Raw genomic sequence first — 21,185 nt, 5'->3', positions numbered from 1 at the left:
ATATGGATGAAAATGTGAGATAAAACTATTCTTAGTTAAATCCTCAGTTGGCAAGATAGGAGAAAAACAAGAAGGAGCAATTGTTGGTGCTCCCCACCTTATGGAGAAAGTGCCCCATAATTTATCATGAGTTTGTCTCTTTCTACAGCCAATCTTAAACCAGGCCGGCCTCCCGCAGGGCCCCTCAGACCAGAAGGTCGTAGTAGTGACGGTGGACAACTGTGACACCTCTGTGGCCCTGAGGTTTGGGCACATGATTGGAAACTACACGTGCTCTGCTCAGGGCAGCCAATCAGGGTCCAAAAAGTAAGTTTGCAACAGGTACACCAGAGAAAAGAGCTGTTCTGTTGAGATCGAGAGATAAACCGTAACTAACCCTCTTTTCCTTTGCTTTGTGTAGTCTCTCTTTACTTCTGTATTGATCTCAGCCATTTACTTTATTACTGTCTTTGCCGTCACCTCAGGAGTTCGAGTAAACTTGTTTTGAAATGAGGTTCCACATCTGCGGGGTGTTAGCTAAGCTTTGGTTTTTCATTCACTGCGATGTTTATCCTTTTTTTCCTTTTTTATCTCCCGGGGGAAAATAACACAGCAAGACCGTGCCTGTAATAAATATTTCATCACCTCTCTCCCCATACCCCCCGCATTACTGTGATGATGTGTTTTGGTTTAGGCAGAGTGATGCTCCGGGTGCATGTATGTTCACGGTTCTGTGTCGTCAGGTCTCTGGATCTGACGGGCCCCTTGCTCCTCGGAGGAGTCCCTAAACTCCCAGAAGATTTTCCTGTTCGTAACCAGCAGTTTGTGGGCTGCATGAAGAACCTGCGTATCGACAACCAGCACATAGACATGGCCAGCTTCATCGCGAACAATGGCACTCTGCCAGGTATGCATTGTTTTTAAGCTCGCTGTCCTTTAGTTCAGCTCTTAAACCTGGCTCTGCTTTGCAGTCAAACAGTGCACACTGTTAGATCAGCCAAGTGAGGAAAACCTGGCAGAGGAAACAGCAGTGACTATAATGAGAGCAGCGGGGAAGGTAGAGTCAGTGGGAAATGATTGTTGTACCTGCTATGAATAGTTTATTACCATCTGACTCTTTTCTACTGATGAAATAATGAGCTAGGATAGATCAAACGGGTGGATTACCCTCTTATTTTCCTGCCCTTCAAGGATGCTCTGCCAAGAGACACTTCTGCAACAATAACCCATGCCTGAATGGAGGAACCTGTGTGAACCTGTGGGGCTCCTTCAGCTGTGATTGCCCACTTGGGTTTGGAGGACGAAACTGCGAAAGAGGTGAGTGAGTCAAGTGGAAAAGAGCGAGGCATCAGGGAGGGGGAGACACTCAGACATAAGATAATAGTAGATATGAATTTGTCTGCAGCTGTGATGGAGGTCTGTGAACTTGTAGGTGAGTGTGGTGGCGGCAGCTAATGCCCGAAAAAGCCAACAAACAAAGAAAAAACCCTGAGCAGTCTGGAGTGTTTTACTGCACGCTGATAGCTGCTTTCTGGGTGCAGTGATCTCATTACAGCAGCTTAAACGCCCGATTTAGGACCGAACTTGAAATGTAATCTGCTTGATGTTGAATTTTCTCTGGTTTACATGATGTTGAACCAGTTTAATACTAATGCTTTTTGACCTTTGAAGATATATACAGTATGTAGCTTATGTTTCTGTCCAGCGTCTCTTTATGTTTCACTCGATCTCCTGCAGCTGTTGTCTGCGCTGATTTATGGTTTAAAGGAATTTGAGAAGAGACAGCCGAAGAGAAACGAGCTTTAGAAGAGACGGCAGTAAAAAAAAATTGTTCAAAAAACACCTTTGTTTTTACAAGAAGTTGGGTGGGGTTATTTATTGGTGTGTTTTTTCTAATGCAGAACAAGTGAGGATTACAACTTCCTGAGTTGCGCTGACAGGTGTGCTGTGAAGAACAGACACGTGTGAAGGAAAAGTGAGGATGAGAGTGTGGAAGTGGGGCAGACTTTAGTGTAATAATGTGAAATTTCAGCATACTTTAAATAAAGGAGTTTTTAGTGCCTTGATGTTCGTGAAGCTGTCACTCGCTTTCAGCCTTCAGCAAATTGCGTTTTTCATTATTCTCTGACATTTACCAGACAAAATCAATAGAAAAAGATATTTCCTAGCTTTCAGCTCGATGCACAAAATATGGATTCATAAATGACGACTGCCAAAGGTAACCAGGTGTTGAATGAAGTTTTTTATTATTATTATTTATTTGAATCCAATTGATTGAAATCTAACTGGAGATTCTCTGTCTGCATCTTACTCCTGCAGCCACAGTGTGTCAGGTTTATTTGTCATTGATAATCAATCCTTAGGGCCTGGGTGACTCAGGTGCTTTCCTTCACTTCACACAGAGACAGCTTAATACCGAGGAAACTGCTGCACATAAGGCAGAGTGTCCTTCCGTGTCACTTTTCTCTGCATTTTAAGGGACCGAGGAAACTTCTCATTCAGTGCGCGTTGGAAGTTGAAATGATTTCAACCATTGATACTAAAAAAAAAAGAGAGAAAATTATCAAAAAAGAAAATTTTAATCACAGTTGAAAAGAAATAACTTCAGAGTCATCTTATCTGTTCCATGGAAGCATTTCTAGAATTTCTAAAAAGCTGCAGTTCAGAAAGCAGAGCTGTAGAGTAAGGCTTCTTACGTCTCTTTTCTTACCTCAAAGAGTGACGGTTGTTCAGTCAGTCTCGGCTGAAATCAGAAGAAAAGCTGCAGAGAGCTTCCTTTCTGACAGTAATGGCTCCCTCTGTCAGCTACTGTGAAATTCTCCCTCCTCATTTTCAGCATCACCCCTTCTGCCTTTCAGCCACTCGCTCTCTTTAGCATGAAGTATTTCATGTGCTTTTTGTCCGTTTTTGTCTCTGCCCTCTTTTTCTGTAGTTATGGCCAACCCACTGCGTTTCCTGGGTAACAGCCTGTTGCAGTGGAATAACCTCGCCACGGTGGCGGCCTCCGTCCCCTGGCATGTGGAGCTCATGTTCCGCACACGCCAAGCCAGCAGCACGCTGCTTCACATCTCCTCTGGCCTGCAGCACAACCTCACACTGCAGGTGAGAGCCACATATCCGAAACGCACTTCCTGTCAGGACCGAAGCACATATGTGATAGGAGAGGAGGAGCTGAGGTGAAGATGGGTTGCAAAGAAGCTTGCACATGTGCAGTCACTGATGTTAAGAGAAAACATGTCCCAAAACACGGGACATTTTCAACTTTATTCTAACTTTATTTCTTTTTTGTTGAGCTTGTCTAGACTGGCGCCTCTTTGATGTTACATAACTTACTGCCAGTCTATTTCCAGCCCTGCACACCTATGATGTGCTGCAACACAAGGGATGATCTTTTGAACTGGAGGCTGTTCAAAGGTTGTTATCTTCTGCAGAGCAGTTTCTTTGCGGTCAGTTTTTCATCCTGTGTCCGTCTCCCTCCTGCTGTGTCTTCCCTCCTCTCTTTTCATCTTTGTAGCTGCGTGGTGGGAGTGTGTTGATGGGGCTGCACAGGGGGGAAGACTCCACTCTCTCCCGTGTGGAGGAGGTGCTGGTGAACGACGGAGACTGGCATCATCTGCAGCTGGATATCAGCATAACGGGGGGAGTGGCGAGCCACCATAAGGCTGTTTTATCTTTAGATCACGGACTCTACTTGGTGAGTTATTAAATTCTAGCTGTGATTATAAATGAAACTCTTGTAGCTTTTAGCCATGAAGTCACTGCCGTGTTCCTTTTCAGGCCAGCATGGATGTGGATGGAAAGCTGCGGGACTCCAAATTGAAGACTGTGAGCGTAGGTGGTTTGGCAAAGCCTGATGGGAAAATTCAGCACGGCTTCCGCGGCTGCATACAGGTTTGTCCTCTCTGCAGACCACATTCGTGTGTGCGTTTGTGACCGTGAAGGCGAGCAGTTCAGTTTGATGTTTTAAAGTTTTGGTTCAAATTAAGCTTTATTTGAATTTGTCTGAACAGCTGTTTGTTTAGTTTTAAGGACATTGTGCTTCACCGCTTTGCTTGCATGTATGATTGTTTCCCTGCAGGGTCTGCGTGTCGGCGGGGCTGTGAGTCTCTCTCAGGCGAGGAAAGTGAACGTGGAGCAGGGCTGCAGCGTGCCCGATCCCTGCAGCTCCAGTCCCTGTCCGTCCAACAGCTACTGCAGCGACGACTGGGACAGCCACTCTTGCAAATGCATCAATGGTCAGTCTCATCACATGATCACAAACCCACGAACGTTACATGTTTTTGTCTTTTTATCATTCTGTTTCTGTCTTTAATTTTCTGTTCAAATGAATCGTCATTTTTTTATTGTTGTTTATTGTTTTTACCACGAATGAATCGGGGATGCTAGCTCACCTTGCTCCCCACAGTTTACTGAAAATCCCCATCTGCTTTATGTTTTTGCAGGTTATTATGGCTCCAACTGCACTGACGTGTGCTCGCTGAACCCGTGTGAACACGAGTCGGCGTGCACCAGGAAGCCGAGCTCCTCTCGCGGTTACACCTGTGACTGTCCCAACAACTACTTCGGCAATTACTGCGAGAAAAAGTACAGCCTTCCACATTTATGTAAAACACCGCAGGGTTGGTTTTAATCCAGTGGGCTGGGTTTAAATCCAACCCTTTGCTGTTTGTCTCTCCCTGCTTGTTTGTTTCCTCTTCGCTGCACTGATTTTCTAAATGATAACAATAATAAAAAACACTGCAGTGTTCTTCCTCCTGCACTACAGACAGGACAACTGACCTGTAATGTCTGTGCCCACAGGACCGACCTGCCGTGTCCCAGAGGCTGGTGGGGTCACAAGACCTGCGGCCCCTGCAACTGTCAGACAGACAAGGGTTTTGATTCTGATTGCAACAAGACGAGCGGAGAGTGTCGCTGCAAGGTGAGCTAGCATCCCCGATTCATTCATCTGTAATAAAGCGCACATCATGTCCACTCAAATAAATACAAGATGTGCATTTTTTTTAACAACTTTCACACAATCCCAGCCCTTGGTCTGATACCGTTCAGTCCACTCCTGCAGGGTTCTAGTGACAGTCTGCTTTAACACTATAATTCCCAACTTGGATAAGTCATTCACTTGTGTCTTGGCAGTTGTTCCATGTTCTTTAGACTCATCTCTCACTAGTTTTCTTTCCAGAGTCTTTGAAGTATTTCCCTTCCTTCCTCTGCCAGACTCGTTGTGTACTCTTTAGCTCTCTTTCTTGATCTTGATGATACTTCTCACTCCAGTTCTTGACACTTGGAATCACTGTGATAACTTTGTATAGCCATGTGCTGCTTTGTGAGCATCAGCAATTCTTTTTCTCAAGTCTAAACTGATGCCTTTTGTTTTCGGCATGATCGTTTCTCAAGTGACTCTTAAAATCTTGCTGCAGTTTTTATACTGTGTGCAAATTGGAAAATAACCCTCAGTTTAAACTTGATTTTGCAAGCTTTGAGGTTTACATAGTTAAAGCACATTATTGTACACCTATAATTATGCTTTCTAAAGAATTTATGTTTAGAAATGCTACGTTGAAAATCCTCGCTCTGCTAATAATAATAGTTCTCATCTGTATAAAGTACAAACAAACCTGTAAAGAGATATAAGCTGTGGTATCAAAATAATGTGAGTAAATATTTTTAGTCTTTTAAGGTCATTCAAAAAGTATGATCCTTACTTGCCATCAAGAACAAATGAATTTCACCCACATTAGAAATCTGTAGACATCCATCAGACTTCTGCTGCTTTATGGGAACTCTTTCCTGAGAAATGAAGAAAGAGCTGCACAAATGTGGCCATCACAGGAATATGTGAAACCTCTGAATCTGTGTCCAAACTTGGTTTCTTGCACACTTCTACGACACGTGTAGCAGTCTGGCTTAATATTAAGGAAGAAGCTGTTTTCATAAACAGTCGTTATACATCTTCTGACATTCAGCGCTGATCCATTTTTACAGCTGTGTTTGCTTTGCATCGCACTGCGCTGAGGGACAATTAAAGATTTATTTTGTGTGCTGAAGGTTTGTAGCGTCGTTTTCCACCTTTTTCTCTGGCTAGAAAAAATCCGGGTGGGAGAACAACTTGTCTGCTGGCAGTCAGATGCTTTTGAGCGTGTGGTTTGAGCTTGCCGTGGCGCTAAGGAAGAATTCTCGTTTGCAGGACAATCATTACCGGCCTGAAGACAGCGACACCTGCCTGCTGTGTGACTGCTACCCGGTCGGCTCTTTCTCCAGAGCGTGTGACCGAGAGAGCGGCCAGTGTCAGTGCAAACCCGGCGTCATCGGACGTCAGTGCGACCGCTGTGACAACCCGTTTGCTGAGGTTACCCCTAACGGCTGTGAAGGTCAGAACACGTTAATTACAGCTTCACATCAAGTCCCTTTTTTTCATTATAGGTACAAATACATTAGATATTGTTCTAATTTTATCCTCATCATCTCCTTCCTGCTCCATCTCTCTCAGTAATATATGACAGCTGCCCTCAGGCCATCGAGGCTGGGATATGGTGGCCCAGGACTAAGTTTGGTCTCCCTGCAGCGGTTCCCTGTCCCAAGGGAACTCTCGGTATGATGGTTTTTTGGCAGCTCATCAAATTACCATATAATAATGGCACTATATGAAACTTGCCTAAAGCTCTCTCTCAGCTGCAGCCTTTTCCTCATGCGATAACGCTCCCTCTCCTCCTTCCCAGGCACAGCGATTCGACACTGTGACGAGCATAAGGGCTGGCTGCCTCCTAATCTCTTCAACTGCACCTCCGTTACCTTCAGCAAGCTGAAAGCTTTGGTGTGTAGCTTCTCTCTGTCACTTTTTTAAATTTTAAAGTCAGTTTCCAGTTTCTACAACATCATCCTCATTTGTGAGGAGAAATAAAATGTTTTCATGAGCATCTGCTGCTCTGCAGTGCTGCTCTGAGCATCACTGGCTTAAAGTGATAGTACCAAAACACTGTTCTTCGTTAGGTACACTGTTAAATATGTGCGTATGTGTTGTGCAGATTAACGGCACTTAATAAAGTCCAGCTGAGGCTGCAGGTGTTTGGTTATAAATCAAAGCTAATGCGATTAATCCCATCAGAGGCTGGACCGGATTTCATGATGGTGTATTTAATGTTTCTCAAAGTATTTCACACAAAATCTCACTAAAGGATAAATCAGGCGATTGCTAAAGTCAGTATGGTCGATGCTTTTGAGACCAGGAGTGTTCACAATCTACTTCCCAGGGGTGCTACAGGAAAAGTCAGTTACTTCCTGGGATAACTGATAAGTGCTGCAATGACACGTCACAAAATACAGGAAAAGATCAAAGAATCATTAAAACCTCCAATTCATCCTCTGGGAAAAATCAATGAATGTACTTTCAGCCACTTATCTCCTAATCGCTCGCCCCAGTGGGCGGATCCACTCTTTGATTTGGTGCGGATTTTATGTTCGATTCCTGATGCAACCCTTCAACGTCTCTGGGCTTGGAATAGAATTGAATTGAATTGAATATCTTTATTATTTTAACCACCTCTGTGGTGTTTAAGTCTGTGACCCTCTCCACACATCCTGCTGATAATTAAAGGCTTAATGTCCATATTTTTTTTCTTCTTGAAGTCAGTGATCAGTTCTTTTGTCGACTTGTTATCCCTGCACCACTGAGACAGGCGCTCCACCTCATCTCGGGCACTAGGAGTATACTAGTAATGAAGCATGCACGGCAACAAAGGTGTTGCCTCAGTTTTAATCTCGTCTGACCTGCAGACATTTACACTTTGAATCTCATCTCTGTGTCACTAACACTTGTCTTTGGGATTTCTTGTCTTGTGATAAATTGTTTGATTTATTTATTTTCTTCTTTCAGTCTGAAAAGTTTTTCCGTAACGCCTCGCTCCTCGAGTCTGGGCGCATTCAGCAGACGGCGGCGATGTTGGCCAACGCCACGCTGCACACGGAGAAGTTCTACGGCAGCGACGTGAAAGTGGCCTACCGGCTCACGCAGAGTCTACTGCGTCATGAAAGCAGCCAGCAGGGCTTCAACCTCACCGCCACACAGGACGTCCACTTCACAGAGGTGAACAACCACGTCACTTCTAACACTCGCACAGACGGAGAGTAAGAACAGAGCTCTGTTGTGGCTGTTTCAGTACACAGAACTGGAAACAGGAGGCCAGTCCTGCCTGGCTGGACATCACAGCCTGTCATGTTGTATCTGCAGGGAGTACATCACACTTCATTTCACTCTCTGCTCTGACATCCTGTCACACTGAACTCTCGCTGTTCTCTGACAGAATCTGGTCCGAGTGGGAAGCTCCATCCTGTCTCCAGACACACGGCAGCACTGGGAGCTGATCCAGCACACGGAGGGCGGCACGGCGGCGCTCCTGCGCCACTACGAGGAATACGCAAACACGCTGGCGCAGAACATGAGGAAGACTTACCTCAGCCCCTTCACCATTGTCACACCAAACATAGGTTTGTAATATTTAGTGCCCAAAGTTTTCAGCTTGTCATCACAAATGAACTCCACTTAAAAAAAATATCAAAGAATATATTAAAAGAAAATTCTTATCTCAATCTTACTCTGTGAGATGTTAGTCCATGCTTTCATATCAATCAGGTTAGATTACTGTAGTTCTGTATTTGCTGTTCAGATCATCAGTAGGTCGACTAATACTACCCCAGTACTGAAGTCACTTCATTCACGCCCAGTTAAACACAGAATTACCTTTAAAATCCTTCTATTAGTTTATAAAGCCACCAATGGTTTGACCCCCCCAGTACGTCTGTGACTCACTCAGTGCCCATAACCCTGCTACAGGGATATCAGACTCACTGTACATCGTGGGCCTCTTTCTATTGATATAAAGAAGTTTAACTGCACACTTACTCCCTGATATATGTTATTATTAGAAAAGAAGTGCAATTTCAACAGTACATCTCAGTTTTCTTGTATAACAAAAAAAAAAAAAAAAAAAAAAACAGCAGTAGGAAATGAAAGAAATCATAAATTGTAAGAAAAAATGTGGAAACTACAGAAAAGGTTCTGGTTGGTCACTGCCCAGACTGTCCTGTAATTATAAAACAGGAAGTTTTTGTTATGTCACAGTGAAATTTTAATTGCTGTGGACACATTTTTATAGTAGTTTTTATAGTAGATTTCTGTTAGTTTGGTGTAATAGGAATGGTTGAATGGCTGTAGGGAGGTCAAAGCAGGAAAAAGTAATGAAAATATAGTTAAAAGTCAAAAATGTATGCACTTGTTCACTTGTTCTAAAGCTGTCAAGTGGGCCAGATTGGAGTCTTTTGTAGGCTGATTTTGGCCCCGGGGCCTTATGTTTGGCACCCCTCCCTGCTATATCTCTCAGGTCAACGAGTGCAACTCTTTTAAATGTTCCCAGAATTTGATCTAAGGTTTCAGTTACTGTGCTCCTGTTCTTTGCAACAAGCTGCTCGCTGACCTGAGGTCAGTCACAGCTGCGTCTACATTCAAGAACAAACTCAAACCCTTTTTATTCTCCCCACTTACATTTAATCACTGTGTGCATGTTTTTGTCTGTTATGTTAAGCACATCGAGTTTACACGTAATGAAATTTGCTATATAAATAATAATGTCATTGCCGTGATCAGGACACATGCTGCACGCAACAGGAGCACTTCAAACACCTTTAACTGCTGGAAATGCTTCACACATGACTCCCCCCTCGCATGCTGTGAGGTTATCTGAGCTATCTGTGTAAGAGTTTGTATCAGGCGCAGGAAAGACAGTTTAACGTGCACGTCACAGCTTTTAAAGCAGAATTTGCCCTGAGGAAACTGGCAGTGGTGCAAACCCCAATCACAGCATTCATGTGTAGTCGAGATCAAATAAAGGTTGAGGTCAATACCTGATCAGTTTGCTGCGTGGACGAAAACAATACACGGGATTTATTAAAGAGTCTAAACAGCAAATAAGAGCAAGAAAAAAGTTGTGCATGTGACTCAAGTGTGGAAAAGCCAGAAGTTATTGTGTGCAGAAAAAAGAACCTCCACATGACAACAAAATAGGAAACGTAGAGGTAAAAATGACACTAAAAACTGGGAATATTTATTTCCTGTTAGGCTCCCTTTTCTGTTTTAATAAAATAAGGTCAAACTTTATTTTTAAAAACAAACACTTAGTATGGTTCTCATACTTACAGATTAAAAACAGGTTGTATTGATGATTTTTCTATAACAATTTTGAACAATATCAGTTCAGTCACAGGGAACGCATCCTTCGCCTTCTTCTGTGTCGCAGGTTTTAGCAGATTATGTCCTATTATTTCCATTAAACTTCTTATTTCACAGATAAATCACATGGTTTATAAAATGTGAGGAAATTAAATTGAACAAAAGCCCTAAATTCAAACGTCCTCTTTTTTTTATCTAAAATGAGAAATCAGTTATCAGATTCGTTTCTGTCAGATTAACTGTTTGAACTTAAAAACGCCGAAGCCCGTTTTGAAGCAGCGCTCTCTGACCTTGAATGTGTGCTGGTTTTTGCAGTCATCTCTGTGGACCGTTTGAAAAAGATGAATTTCGCCGGCGCCAAACTGCCGCGGTATCAGTCCCTGAGGGGCCCTCGTCCTGCGGATCTGGAGACGGCTGTCACCCTCCCAGACTCAGTCTTCCAACCACCTGTGGAAACGAAGGGCCACAGACACCTGGACGTCTTCCCAGAGTCCTCGCTGAGGAACCGCTCGGCCAACAGGAGGAAACGTCACCCCGATGACAGCCAGCAGGACGCCGTCGCCAGCGTGATCATCTTTCACAGCCTGGCCTCGCTGCTGCCCGAGAGCTACGATCCAGATAAGAGAAGTCTGCGGTAATAAAACTTATTCTGACTTTTTACAGAGTGTAGAAAGTATAGAGAGGCTTATCTGCTGCTGCTTTTAGTCATTTTCATTTCCTTTCCTGGCAGAGGAGAAACAAAATAAACTTTATTTCTTTATTCATGTATTTTTGCCTCAGTGTCCCAAAGCGTCCAGTCATCAACACCCCGGTGGTCAGCATCACGGTGCACGACAACGACGCGCTGCTGCAGCACGCGCTGGACAAACCCATCACCGTGCAGTTCCGCTTGGTCGCCACCGAGGAGCGCTCCAAACCCATCTGTGTCTTTTGGAACCACACCATACTGTGAGTGCAGCTGTAAGTGAATGGGGGAGCCCGGGCGAGGTTGTGTTTCGCTCATGTTTGTGTTTGTGTGTCAGAGCTGGTCACGGCGGCTGGTCGGCGAAAGGCTGCGAGGTGGTTTTCAGAAACAGCACCCACATCAGCTGCCAGTGTTACCACATGACGAGTTTCGCGGTTCTCATGGATATCTCCAGGAGAGAGGCGAGTGACACTCACACTTCTCATGTGATCAGAATCAGAGTCGCTCCTCACTGTAACATCACGTTTTCTCATTCTAAACACACCAGAACGGAGAGATCCTGCCCATCAAAATCCTGACGTGGAGCACAGCTGGTGTGACGCTGGGCTTCCTCCTCCTCACCGCGATCTTCCTGCTCTGCCTGAGAGCCATGCAGTCCAACAAGACGAGCATAATCAACAATGGAGCCACCGCTCTCTTCCTCTCAGAGCTCATCTTCATCCTTGGCATCAACCAGGCCGACAACCCGGTAAGCGCTTTGGTTCTCGTCTCTCGCCTCCTCCCTCCGGCCCAGACAGCTCCCAAAGTTTTAATCATTCTGTATTCGCTCTGCAGTTTGTGTGCACAGTCATCGCCATCCTGCTGCATTTCTTCTACCTCTGCACTTTCTCCTGGCTCTTCCTGGAGGGGCTGCATGTTTACCGCATGATCAGCGAAGTCAGAGACATCAATTATGGACCCATGAGATTCTACTACCTGATTGGCTGGGGAGTTCCTGCCTTTATCACAGGTGTGAACCTCGAATTAAAATCCCACTCTACAAAGGAAAACCACTCCACCCAGTTTGTGTGTTGAGTGGGATAATGAGGAACGTCTTTTGTGACAGCGGGAGCAGAAATGAGGGAATCACAAAGAAGTACAAAAGCAAATTAATTTTTTAAAATAAAGCTGAGTGGATAATAAAAATAACAGACCAATTACATTTGAATTGTCTTTTTCATTATATCTCCTCTGTGAGCTGAAGACATCGCAAAAGGTTTGAGGAAGGTTTTTTTTTTTACAGGGTCACCTTTCTTGATCAGATTTTTTTAGATAATCACAATTATATTGTTACTGGCCGGCTGTCAGCTGTTGGCTATTTATAAAGTCTTTCATGACCACCAAACATTTCTTTGAATCAAATCATTTTTTAAATCTTTTAGCTTTTCCCAACATTTTTATTTTGCATAAGGATTTTCTATAAATCCACACTGCTAAAGAAAGAAGGGAACACTCGACCATCACAGTAAAACACAAAGTCAGTTAAACTTCAGAGATATCAATCTGTTCAGTTAGGAGGCATTAATCATTGTGAGTCCATTTCAGCTGTTCTGGTGGAAATTAAAGTGACAACGAGTGTACTGGAGAGGCAACAACACAACTTCCAAACAGGGAATGGTTGCACACACACTCTCTCCTCATCCTGGCAGGCAGTGCCCACTAGAGGACGTCAGACCCTCAGGCCATCCTCATGAAGTCTGTTTCTGATTGTTTGGGCAGAGACATCCACATCAGTGTCCTGTTGGAGGTCATTTTGGAGCTCTGGCACTGCTCATCCTCTTCCTCTTTGCACAAAGGAGCAGATACTGGTCCGGCTGATGGGTTAAGGACCTTCTACGGCCCTGTCCAGCTCTCCTAGAATAACTGCCTGTCTCCTGGAGTCTCATTGTTGCCCCTCTAGTGCACCTGTTATTTACTTCATTAAAACCAAAGCAGCTGAAACTGATTAACAACCCTCTGCTACTTAACTGACCAGATTAATATCCCAGAAGTTTAACGGACTTGATGCGACAAAACTGACCCAGGACCACGACAACTAAAGAGATTTCTTCCCAGGATCAAACCAGGGTTCTGAATATCAGATGTACAAGTTGGTCATTATCAACAGTCTTGCAGTTAAATTAGTTTCATTGAATAGCCAATTAAGTTAGTTCCTGTACAGATTATAAACCCACAGAACGTGTCCATATACCCAGCCACACCACGAGAAGTCGTTATTTATTCAGCTTTAGTAACTTTCACTGTGACATCATCCTCTGGAGATAAAATAGTTTCAGTAAAAAGTGAATCAAGGCAAAAATTAAACAAACTTTTCACACTGTCTATTTTTTCTGGGGTCGGTCCAGGTTTGGCGGTGGGTTTGGACCCCGAAGGCTATGGAAACCCTGATTTCTGTTGGTTGTCTATGTACGATACCCTGATCTGGAGCTTTGCAGGACCCATCGCCATAGTGGTGTCGGTGAGTACCTGCAGATCCCTGCCATCCAATCGCACATGAATATCTTGTAGTTTTACTAAAAGATATAAAGACACGCAGGTAAAGCTGTCACCTCAGCAGCGTGCATTAATTATTGTTTATTCTTCTAACATGCTGCACTGCAGACCTACAGTTGACTTTAGTTTTGTCACAAACTCCTGCTGTGTTGCAAGTAGTGACATACTGGTGTGTTGTGTATCCACAGATGAACATCTTTCTGTACATCCTGTCGTCCAGAGCCTCCTGCTCGCTGAGACGCCACAGCATCGAGAAGAAAGAGTCTCGTGTGTGAGTGTCCCAGCCTGTCATTCAACACCAGCGCTGTTTGCTTCCTGCCTGATTAGAGGATGTGCTGCTCTTGTTGTTGGTTTCCGAGTCTTCTGGTCACTCTCGTTCTTCTGTCTCCAGAAGTCCTTCCACAGCTCCTCACTAACTCCTCTTTGTGCTTCCTCTCGCTGCAGCTCTGGCCTGAAGACCGCAGGCTTTGTCCTCTTCCTGGTTTCAGTCACGTGTTTTCTCGCGCTCCTCTCCGTCAACAGCGACATGATCATCTTCCACTACCTGTTCGCTGGTTTCAACTGCGTGCAGGTGAGCCCTCCGTTTCACCCTGAAACTGCTTGAAAGGTTCAGTTGTGCCTTTTTGCTTACCTTTAACCTTTTCATGTCATCCAACTCCAGGGTCCCTTTGTTTTCTTCTTCCGTATCGTCTTCAATAAGGAAGCAAGGAACGCCATGAAATACTGCTGCAGCCGCAAGCGGCCTGATCACATGATCAAATCCAAGGCATCTGTGAGTCCCTCGTCACAAGTCACAATTTCATTCGGTTTGACACCTCTGGGATACCTAGTTAGGCTGTTGTCATATTTGGAGTTTCTTTAAAAAAACTAAAATATGGTGTAAGCTGTTGTTAAAGAAATAAATCTGTAATTATCTCAGATATCAGTTACGCTGTTGATACTGCACCATCTGTTCCCAACAGACTGAGCTTTGAGATATTTTTTGACATTTTATAGAAAAGGAGGGAGGATTTATTCTCCACCCTAAATGATAATGCAGATACGTGCCACTAGCTGACTGACTCTACTAAACAAGTAAAACCAAATAAATCTCATTCATCTGTGCCAAAGAGCGCTACCTCCACCGTAAAACTAAAAATAAATAAACACCTACGCCATCCTGTTGCTGTAAACAAACAGGTAAACTGGAGCGTGGCATGTAATCCACAGACAAATACTCACTCAGATATTGAATGGACATCTTTAGCAAAAATTATAGTCCCTTTAAAATCTGAATTTTAAAGACCTATCCTTATGCCTGAAAATCAGTCATATTGAAACTGATTTTCAGGCAGAAGGATGAAAATCAGTTTCAATACAATATTTTTTGTAAGGATAATGTTGTGCTCGTCGTTCCAAAAACAGAGCCAGAGAGGCCAGTGTTTGTGAGCACCGATCAGGAAGGAAATAGACAGTCTGAGTTTGGAAAGGGGAATCTGTGCCGTATCCTGAACTGTTACGTCTGGCACGTACTGATTATGTGTGCACGTGCTCTGGAGCTGTGATTTCTGCACGAGATCTTCTTGTCAGGCCTCTCTTAGATGCTCAATGTGGCTGTGCTGTCGATTTGTGACAGACCTTCTTCAATTGTAGATTTAGAGATAGATCCGGTGGCTTATTGGAGAAAGGGTGGAAATGTTTTCATTAAGAAGTTGCAAGGTTGCAAAATTCTGAAAAAATCTGACTTGGATCAGCAGAACTTTTCTTGTAATCGGCAAAATGTGGGAAAATCTCTCTTATAAATAAGTCCTTTACTGGTTGCCTTCACTTAGTCTTTTAGAGTGTGATGTATGACTGATCCATCAAATGACTAAACAGATACAAGTTCACATGACAGACCAGTTTAAATATTATTTAGAGAATAAATTTCACAATTTGGCGATCGTTTGTTTAAAAGAAAAGAAGTTGTTTCTCTCTGATCCAAGTTTGTTTCTTAGCATCTGTACAAAAAAGATAACAGGAACGATAAACTCCCTGAACATCTGAAATATCTCTGCATCATATTTTTATAACATGTTTCTCTGCCTGCCTCTTGCCTCCAATTCCAGAGCTATAAATGCAACACGAACTACATGGACGGGAGGTTGTACCACCTCCCCTTCGGCGAATCCAGCGTGTCGCTGAACGGCACCATGCAGAGCGGGAAGAGCCAGCAGAGCTACGTGCCGTTTGTCCTCCGGTGAGGAAACCACTTAATAAAAAACTAATATGAGTGAACTAATATATGTGCTGAGTGACGGACTGAGTTAGTGAACTGAACTGTTTCCATCTTCTCAGTGACGACGGGTTGAGTAACAGTCAGGCGCACATCGCTCTCAACGACCACACGTCGCTCTTCCATGAAACTAAGGAGCACTTGGACGGTAGCGTGCTCATTTTCCTCAAATCTGTTCTTCACTTTTCCACTTTTGCACTGATGTCGTCACTGGATTCACTTTTCACTCACGCTAACCCACCAATGTTTAGATCACGACAGCGACTCGGACAGCGACCTGTCTCTGGAGGACGACCAGAGCGGCTCCTATGCTTCCACTCACTCCTCTGACAGCGAGGACGAGGAGGGCCCCCTCCCGCCAGAGGAATGCTGGGAAAATCTGGCATCCAATGTCGCCAAGAGACCTCAACCTCTCAGTCAAGGTGCTCACCTGAAGCTGTTCACATGTATTGCCTTTACACTAAAGTCACACCACAAAATGGAGTAAAAAGTAGTCAAACATACAGGGTGAAAAGAAAGTGCACCCACGAACTACATGGAGGGCAGGCTGTACCACCTCCCCAGTTCTAAGGTCTTAGAAGGCATATAAAAAAGTCATGTAGTCCTTAGCAGGTCTTAAAATGAGGTCGATACAAGCTGCGATTATCAAAAAAACATGACACAACACAATGTGTCAGTATTTATTTATCTAAGGCAAAATGCACCCCACGATTCAGCAGCTTGAGGTAATAGTTTTCTGCGTGACGTTCAGTCTCACGTTATTGTGGAGGAGTTTTGGCTCAGTCGTCTTTACCGTGTTGCTTCTGTTCATTGAGCTAGCAGGAACATCGACCCATCAGAGGAGCTGAGCTCACTCTCTGTGTTTTTGTTTTCCAGACAATGGTCTGAATAAGCTGTACTGGCCCGGAGAGTACGCTGCCACAGTGAGTGACAGCGAGCTCACAGGTGGAGACAGAGCTAAGATGGAAGCGCTGGCCAATCAGGAGCCAATCGTCCGCGACCCCCGGTTATTGTCGGACGACAGAACAAAGGAAAGCGTGACGGTGCTGCTGCCTAGTCTGCCGAACTTCAGCGCCCACCCTCACAAAGGTAAGTTCATCCATACCATTATTAAATAAATAAGCTTAAACCTCTGACACAAACCAAATCTTACTCCTGTCCAGGGATCCTAAAGAAGAAGCAGCTCTCTCCCATCGTGGAGAGGAACAGCTTCAACCGCATCAACAATGAACTGTGCGAAAACGCTCCGGGTACGGCGTCCCCTCATGGATCCTCCTCTAGTGAAAGTCGAGCGGCCTCGGCTAAACGCGGCCTGCCTGACCAGCTTAACGGGGTCGCCCTGAGCATCAAGGCGGGGACAGTGGATGGCGACTCATCGGGATCAGAGTGAGTATCAGGAAGTCGATTCAGATGAAAACCAGCATCAGATTCTGAGAAAAGGGAAACTCACTCATGCAAACGCATCAGTGTCGTGGCATACGTGTGTCCGCTGTTTGTCGCTGGAGTCATTCAGTGTTTCGTTCAGCTGTCTGTGTTGAGTTATGAGTCTCGCTGCCGTCCTCAGTGGTCGTTTTCATTCTTCGTAGTCTGTGTCGTTTCCACCAGAACCGCTTAAATGTTAACGTGAAACCAAATGAAGACAGCACCATTCCTGATATCCTGTACACAGTGAAAGTCAGTGTGGGCTCAAAGAGTTCACTTAAGTCTAAAATATTATCACTATAGGCATTGATCTTATTACATTAATTACTATATCATATATGTAATACATTTCTGTGGCCATCCTGTTTAAAGGAGCAGTTTAGAACTTTTCTATTTTAAATGTGAGTTTTACTGCCATCGCTCCTTTTCTCTGTTCTGGACATCAGCAGCTTTCTGTCATTGTTTTAAGGCGGCTTAGTGCTTCACGCAAACGCATCTTACTAGTACAGAATAAAGCAAAGACAACATGTGCATGTGCAACATGTGAATAATACTGTGCAAATGTCTTGAGTCCCATTTATATTTTACTTTGAGTTCTGCAGACTTTCTCGAGGTCTTAGTTATGGCCAGAAGAGAGTTCAGACTGAAGAATAAAGAAGATCGTAGCAAATATTGACTTTCAAATACGTTAAAAACTGTACAGACTGTTTTTGCTATATTTACATTTATGTTTGCATCTTTCAATAAATCGCTGCAGCTATTTTTTTTTTTAAATATACAGAAGTAACAGGGGGGCTCAAGACTCATACACAGTACTCTTAAGTGTGGTTATTACACACAGTTTGAAATTTCCGGAACAACAAGCCAAAAAATACCACATTTATAAAACTGCTTGTTTAAGGTTGTTAAATGGCGTCTCAGTGTCACTGATCCTGAAGTCAGTTTAACTGTAGACACAGTGATAGGTGACATTTTCACAGGGTAATGAAAACTTTAGTGCCATAAATGTAAACATAGTGATAGTTAAAGATCCTGCACACCTATACATAGGATTTTATTAAGTCTTTTTTTAGCAGCTGTTAAGAAAAATTAAAAGTGACCCTAATCTTCAGGCCAAAGATTTGATACCAACAGATGCTAGAAAAACTTCTCAGTCAGGAGAAGGTTCATCGCAAAGAGGATTGAGACACATCGTCAAATTTGCACATTAAAAGTATTTGAAAAAAGGAATAGAAATTATTTATGATCATGTAGACAAAAACCTGGAGATCCAGCAAGAAGAGAGGAAATCTTTTACTATGAAACTGTATAAAAACAGTGGCCCATGGCTGGTTCAGATATAAACACTTTTGTATTCATTAAAAGGTACTTTAAAGATTTTGAAATGCAGTCATTATTCACAGCAGTGTGAATTCCAGTTTACTAATCAGCCTTCTTTACCCCCTTTTCTCTTTCCAAAAATCTCAGATTTTTATTCTTTAGTTTTATACCATGAAGCTCTGATCCTCATTCACAAACAATCAGGATCACTGTCTTCAGATTGGTGCATCATTTTTTCGGTCACCCCTCACAGTGTGTGTGTGTGTGTGTGTGTGTGTGTGTGTGTGTGTGTGTGTTTCATTGTCATTTTTATTTCCTTTTTTTAATTTCTTGCATTTGTTTCCAACACTTGTCTCTCCATTCCATCAACCTCTGATTCCTCTTCATCGTACCCACCCTGTTTTCCCAGCAGCCACTGCAACACCTCCATGTGACCTTGCTGACGGAGGGGTGTGTCTTTGCAGGTCATAGAGTGACTGCAAACAGGAAGCACTGGATTTCCCCCTTGATAAACTGTGGAAAGAAGGAATTCCCCCTTCCCCTCTCGTCATCTGAAGGAGTTTGTGTGTGCGTGCGAGTTCATACACGTGTGCCAAAACTTCAGGAGTCCTTGCACCACCACCCCGCCCGCACCCTCACACAACAAGCCTCACTCTCCCTTTAAAGAAATGGTTTTGTTTACATACTTGAAGAAATGCACTTTTTTTGATTTACTGTCCCGATTGGCTGGTGGTCCATTTTTTTTCCCAACTTTGTTTATTTTTCCAGGATTTTTATATCGTTATGATGACAGATAATAAAAAGAAGTCATACTTTTGGGCTCATTTAGTTGTACACTTGCAAACATTCAGGGAAATTTTCCATTTTCATCTACTGCTGTGTTTTGTGCCGTCTCTCTGGTCGCTGGAGCTGTCGGCGTCTCCGCCCGTCTGACGTTCGATGACTTCGGACTCAGGCTGTTGAAGTTTTACAGGCCTGAAAATATCCAAGAGACACAGCACGCTCGAGTGCGGGTCGTCCTCAGAGGCTCTTTGCGTGTTCGTGGACCGTGAGCTGCTCACTAAGACTGACTGCATCTGCCTGGATTCTCCATGTAAGCTACTGATTACTGAAGAGTGTTTCCAGAGGCCACAGGTGGGAGCAAACCTGTATGTGCAGACCATAAAAAGTAAAGACTCAAAGGACTTTTGATACACTTTTTTTTTTGTAAGCCACTGAGAGCACATCTCTTTTTTTTTTTTTTTTTACAGATGTGGGAATTTTTCATTGTTTTATCCGAAGGGCGCACACATCTGAGTTCAGTGACTAAACAGCTGTATTTTATAGACTAGCAGCGAAGCTTGTGTCTTTTGTAAAGTAATTAAATACATGAAAATTTGAGCTGTAATTCATTTTTACTGTACAGAGTGGCCTGTAAATGAATCAAGAACATATGTTAGTAAATATGTACACACGTTCAGACCTTGAATTTAGGAAATACTCTTGATATCCGAGAGGGGAGAAGAAAAAAAAGTCTTATATGAGTAACTACTGAGATTGATGTGAAGCCATTTTTTTTACCAACCATATGAGTTTAATGTATAAATTTCATGCCAACACTACCACGTCAGTCATGGTGTTATAACACTGGTGTCCAAACAGAGGATTGTCTTTCACTCTGCCGCTCCTGTTTGTACTGATTAAACTGTTTTCTACCATTCCCGTCGTTTTGGCCTGTTTATTGGAGCCAGTTCAGGTAACGCTCTGTTTCAGAGTGTTGTGTCCTCATCAATGAACGTCACTGGAATCTTTTTGGACTTTGGAAAAGTGTGCTTTTATGTTTTGAGAGCTAGAAAAATGAGTCATCCACAGCCAGGACACAGTTATTTTAGATAAAAATGGTAATGGAGTGACAGCCTGACGGCCACGATTATTGAGGAAGATGTTATCTCAGGTTTTTTCTAATATTAAAATGACAAATTGTAATAACAATTATTTTATTTTATATATTACATGTTTAGTGGGGACTTTTCAACTGCTCCGGATGGAGGGTAAAAAGCCATGGCAGTGGTGAGCGATTAGTTTTCCCTAAAGGGCCACATGAGGAGTTGGGACTGTCATGGAGGGCCGCAACCTTATTAGAAAGGGCCTCCACAACAGTCCCAGGTCCTCATGCCGCCTGTTGGGAGTCAAGTTGTTTTATTTTTGCTTTTTATGCTAAGGTAAGCTGGACATGTGAGCTGCTATTTCATTGGCAAACCTTTTAACTGTGACCACATATTTCATTTTTTTTTTTAAACGGTTTATTATTTTTTTTCTAACCTTTGGATTGCAGGTTTAACAGTGGTGTCATTGCTTGGCCACTCTCAGAGATGAGCTGCCATACACCGAATATCCTGATCCTGTCATGTATGCTGAGGATGAGCATGAGATTTATGAACGTTTTGCGGTAGTTACAAAGGTGTTTTTATAGCTTACCTGGTTGCACAGGTGACCACAGTTGGCCTGGGTTTGAGTGACCTCTGTCCCACAAAGGCTAAAATAATCATTCTAAAAACAAAATAGATGGAAAGTATTATTGCAGTTATTGGTGATTCATCACTCAGACATTTTAATTTGTTTATTATTTATAATAACAAATTAGGGAATGTTTTCTGAGAGAGTGGTTTAGGATTTTTAAATGGAGCTGGATGATTTTGGGTGGTTTTCTCATTACATACAGTATGAGCTTTGTGTCACGAGTCACCCATAACGGTCCAAACTTGTCTCTCAATATAACAACCCGACCCTGTAGC

The 21,185-nt window shown here is 43.4% G+C and overlaps 1 protein-coding gene across 3 annotated transcripts in view; it reads left to right on the top strand.

The window, feature by feature from the left end:
* Positions 1-20,109, top strand: part of celsr2 (cadherin, EGF LAG seven-pass G-type receptor 2) — a 68,359-nt gene extending 48,250 nt beyond the window's left edge. The window contains exons 7-35 of one of the 3 annotated variants that reach the window (XM_031757211.2): positions 149-306; positions 723-886; positions 1,171-1,296; positions 2,912-3,081; positions 3,494-3,673; positions 3,757-3,870; positions 4,058-4,214; positions 4,422-4,563; positions 4,780-4,900; positions 6,164-6,347; positions 6,467-6,568; positions 6,696-6,790; positions 7,850-8,059; positions 8,277-8,460; positions 10,514-10,832; positions 10,979-11,146; positions 11,221-11,344; positions 11,431-11,631; positions 11,718-11,892; positions 13,268-13,380; positions 13,604-13,686; positions 13,860-13,986; positions 14,077-14,187; positions 15,503-15,633; positions 15,732-15,817; positions 15,921-16,091; positions 16,546-16,758; positions 16,833-17,055; positions 18,876-20,109. In XM_031757211.2, coding sequence (XP_031613071.1) covers positions 149-306; positions 723-886; positions 1,171-1,296; positions 2,912-3,081; positions 3,494-3,673; positions 3,757-3,870; positions 4,058-4,214; positions 4,422-4,563; positions 4,780-4,900; positions 6,164-6,347; positions 6,467-6,568; positions 6,696-6,790; positions 7,850-8,059; positions 8,277-8,460; positions 10,514-10,832; positions 10,979-11,146; positions 11,221-11,344; positions 11,431-11,631; positions 11,718-11,892; positions 13,268-13,380; positions 13,604-13,686; positions 13,860-13,986; positions 14,077-14,187; positions 15,503-15,633; positions 15,732-15,817; positions 15,921-16,091; positions 16,546-16,758; positions 16,833-17,055; positions 18,876-18,882 — 4,359 coding nt within the window. In that variant the 3' untranslated portion in view covers positions 18,883-20,109. Of the gene's footprint in view, positions 1-148; positions 307-722; positions 887-1,170; positions 1,297-2,911; positions 3,082-3,493; positions 3,674-3,756; positions 3,871-4,057; positions 4,215-4,421; positions 4,564-4,779; positions 4,901-6,163; positions 6,348-6,466; positions 6,569-6,695; positions 6,791-7,849; positions 8,060-8,276; positions 8,461-10,513; positions 10,833-10,978; positions 11,147-11,220; positions 11,345-11,430; positions 11,632-11,717; positions 11,893-13,267; positions 13,381-13,603; positions 13,687-13,859; positions 13,987-14,076; positions 14,188-15,502; positions 15,634-15,731; positions 15,818-15,920; positions 16,092-16,545; positions 16,759-16,832; positions 17,056-18,820 lie in introns of all 3 variants that reach the window. The other 2 variants (XM_039612566.1, XM_039612565.1) reach the window with 2 other exon arrangements.
* The last annotated feature ends 1,076 nt before the right edge of the window (positions 20,110-21,185 follow it).

The sequence above is a fragment of the Oreochromis aureus genome, linkage group 5 (genome assembly GCF_013358895.1).
Source record: "Oreochromis aureus strain Israel breed Guangdong linkage group 5, ZZ_aureus, whole genome shotgun sequence".
Taxonomy (NCBI): domain Eukaryota; kingdom Metazoa; phylum Chordata; class Actinopteri; order Cichliformes; family Cichlidae; genus Oreochromis; species Oreochromis aureus.
The sequence above is the reverse complement of the archived record's forward strand: the minus strand, read 5'-3'. Positions and strand labels throughout refer to the sequence as shown.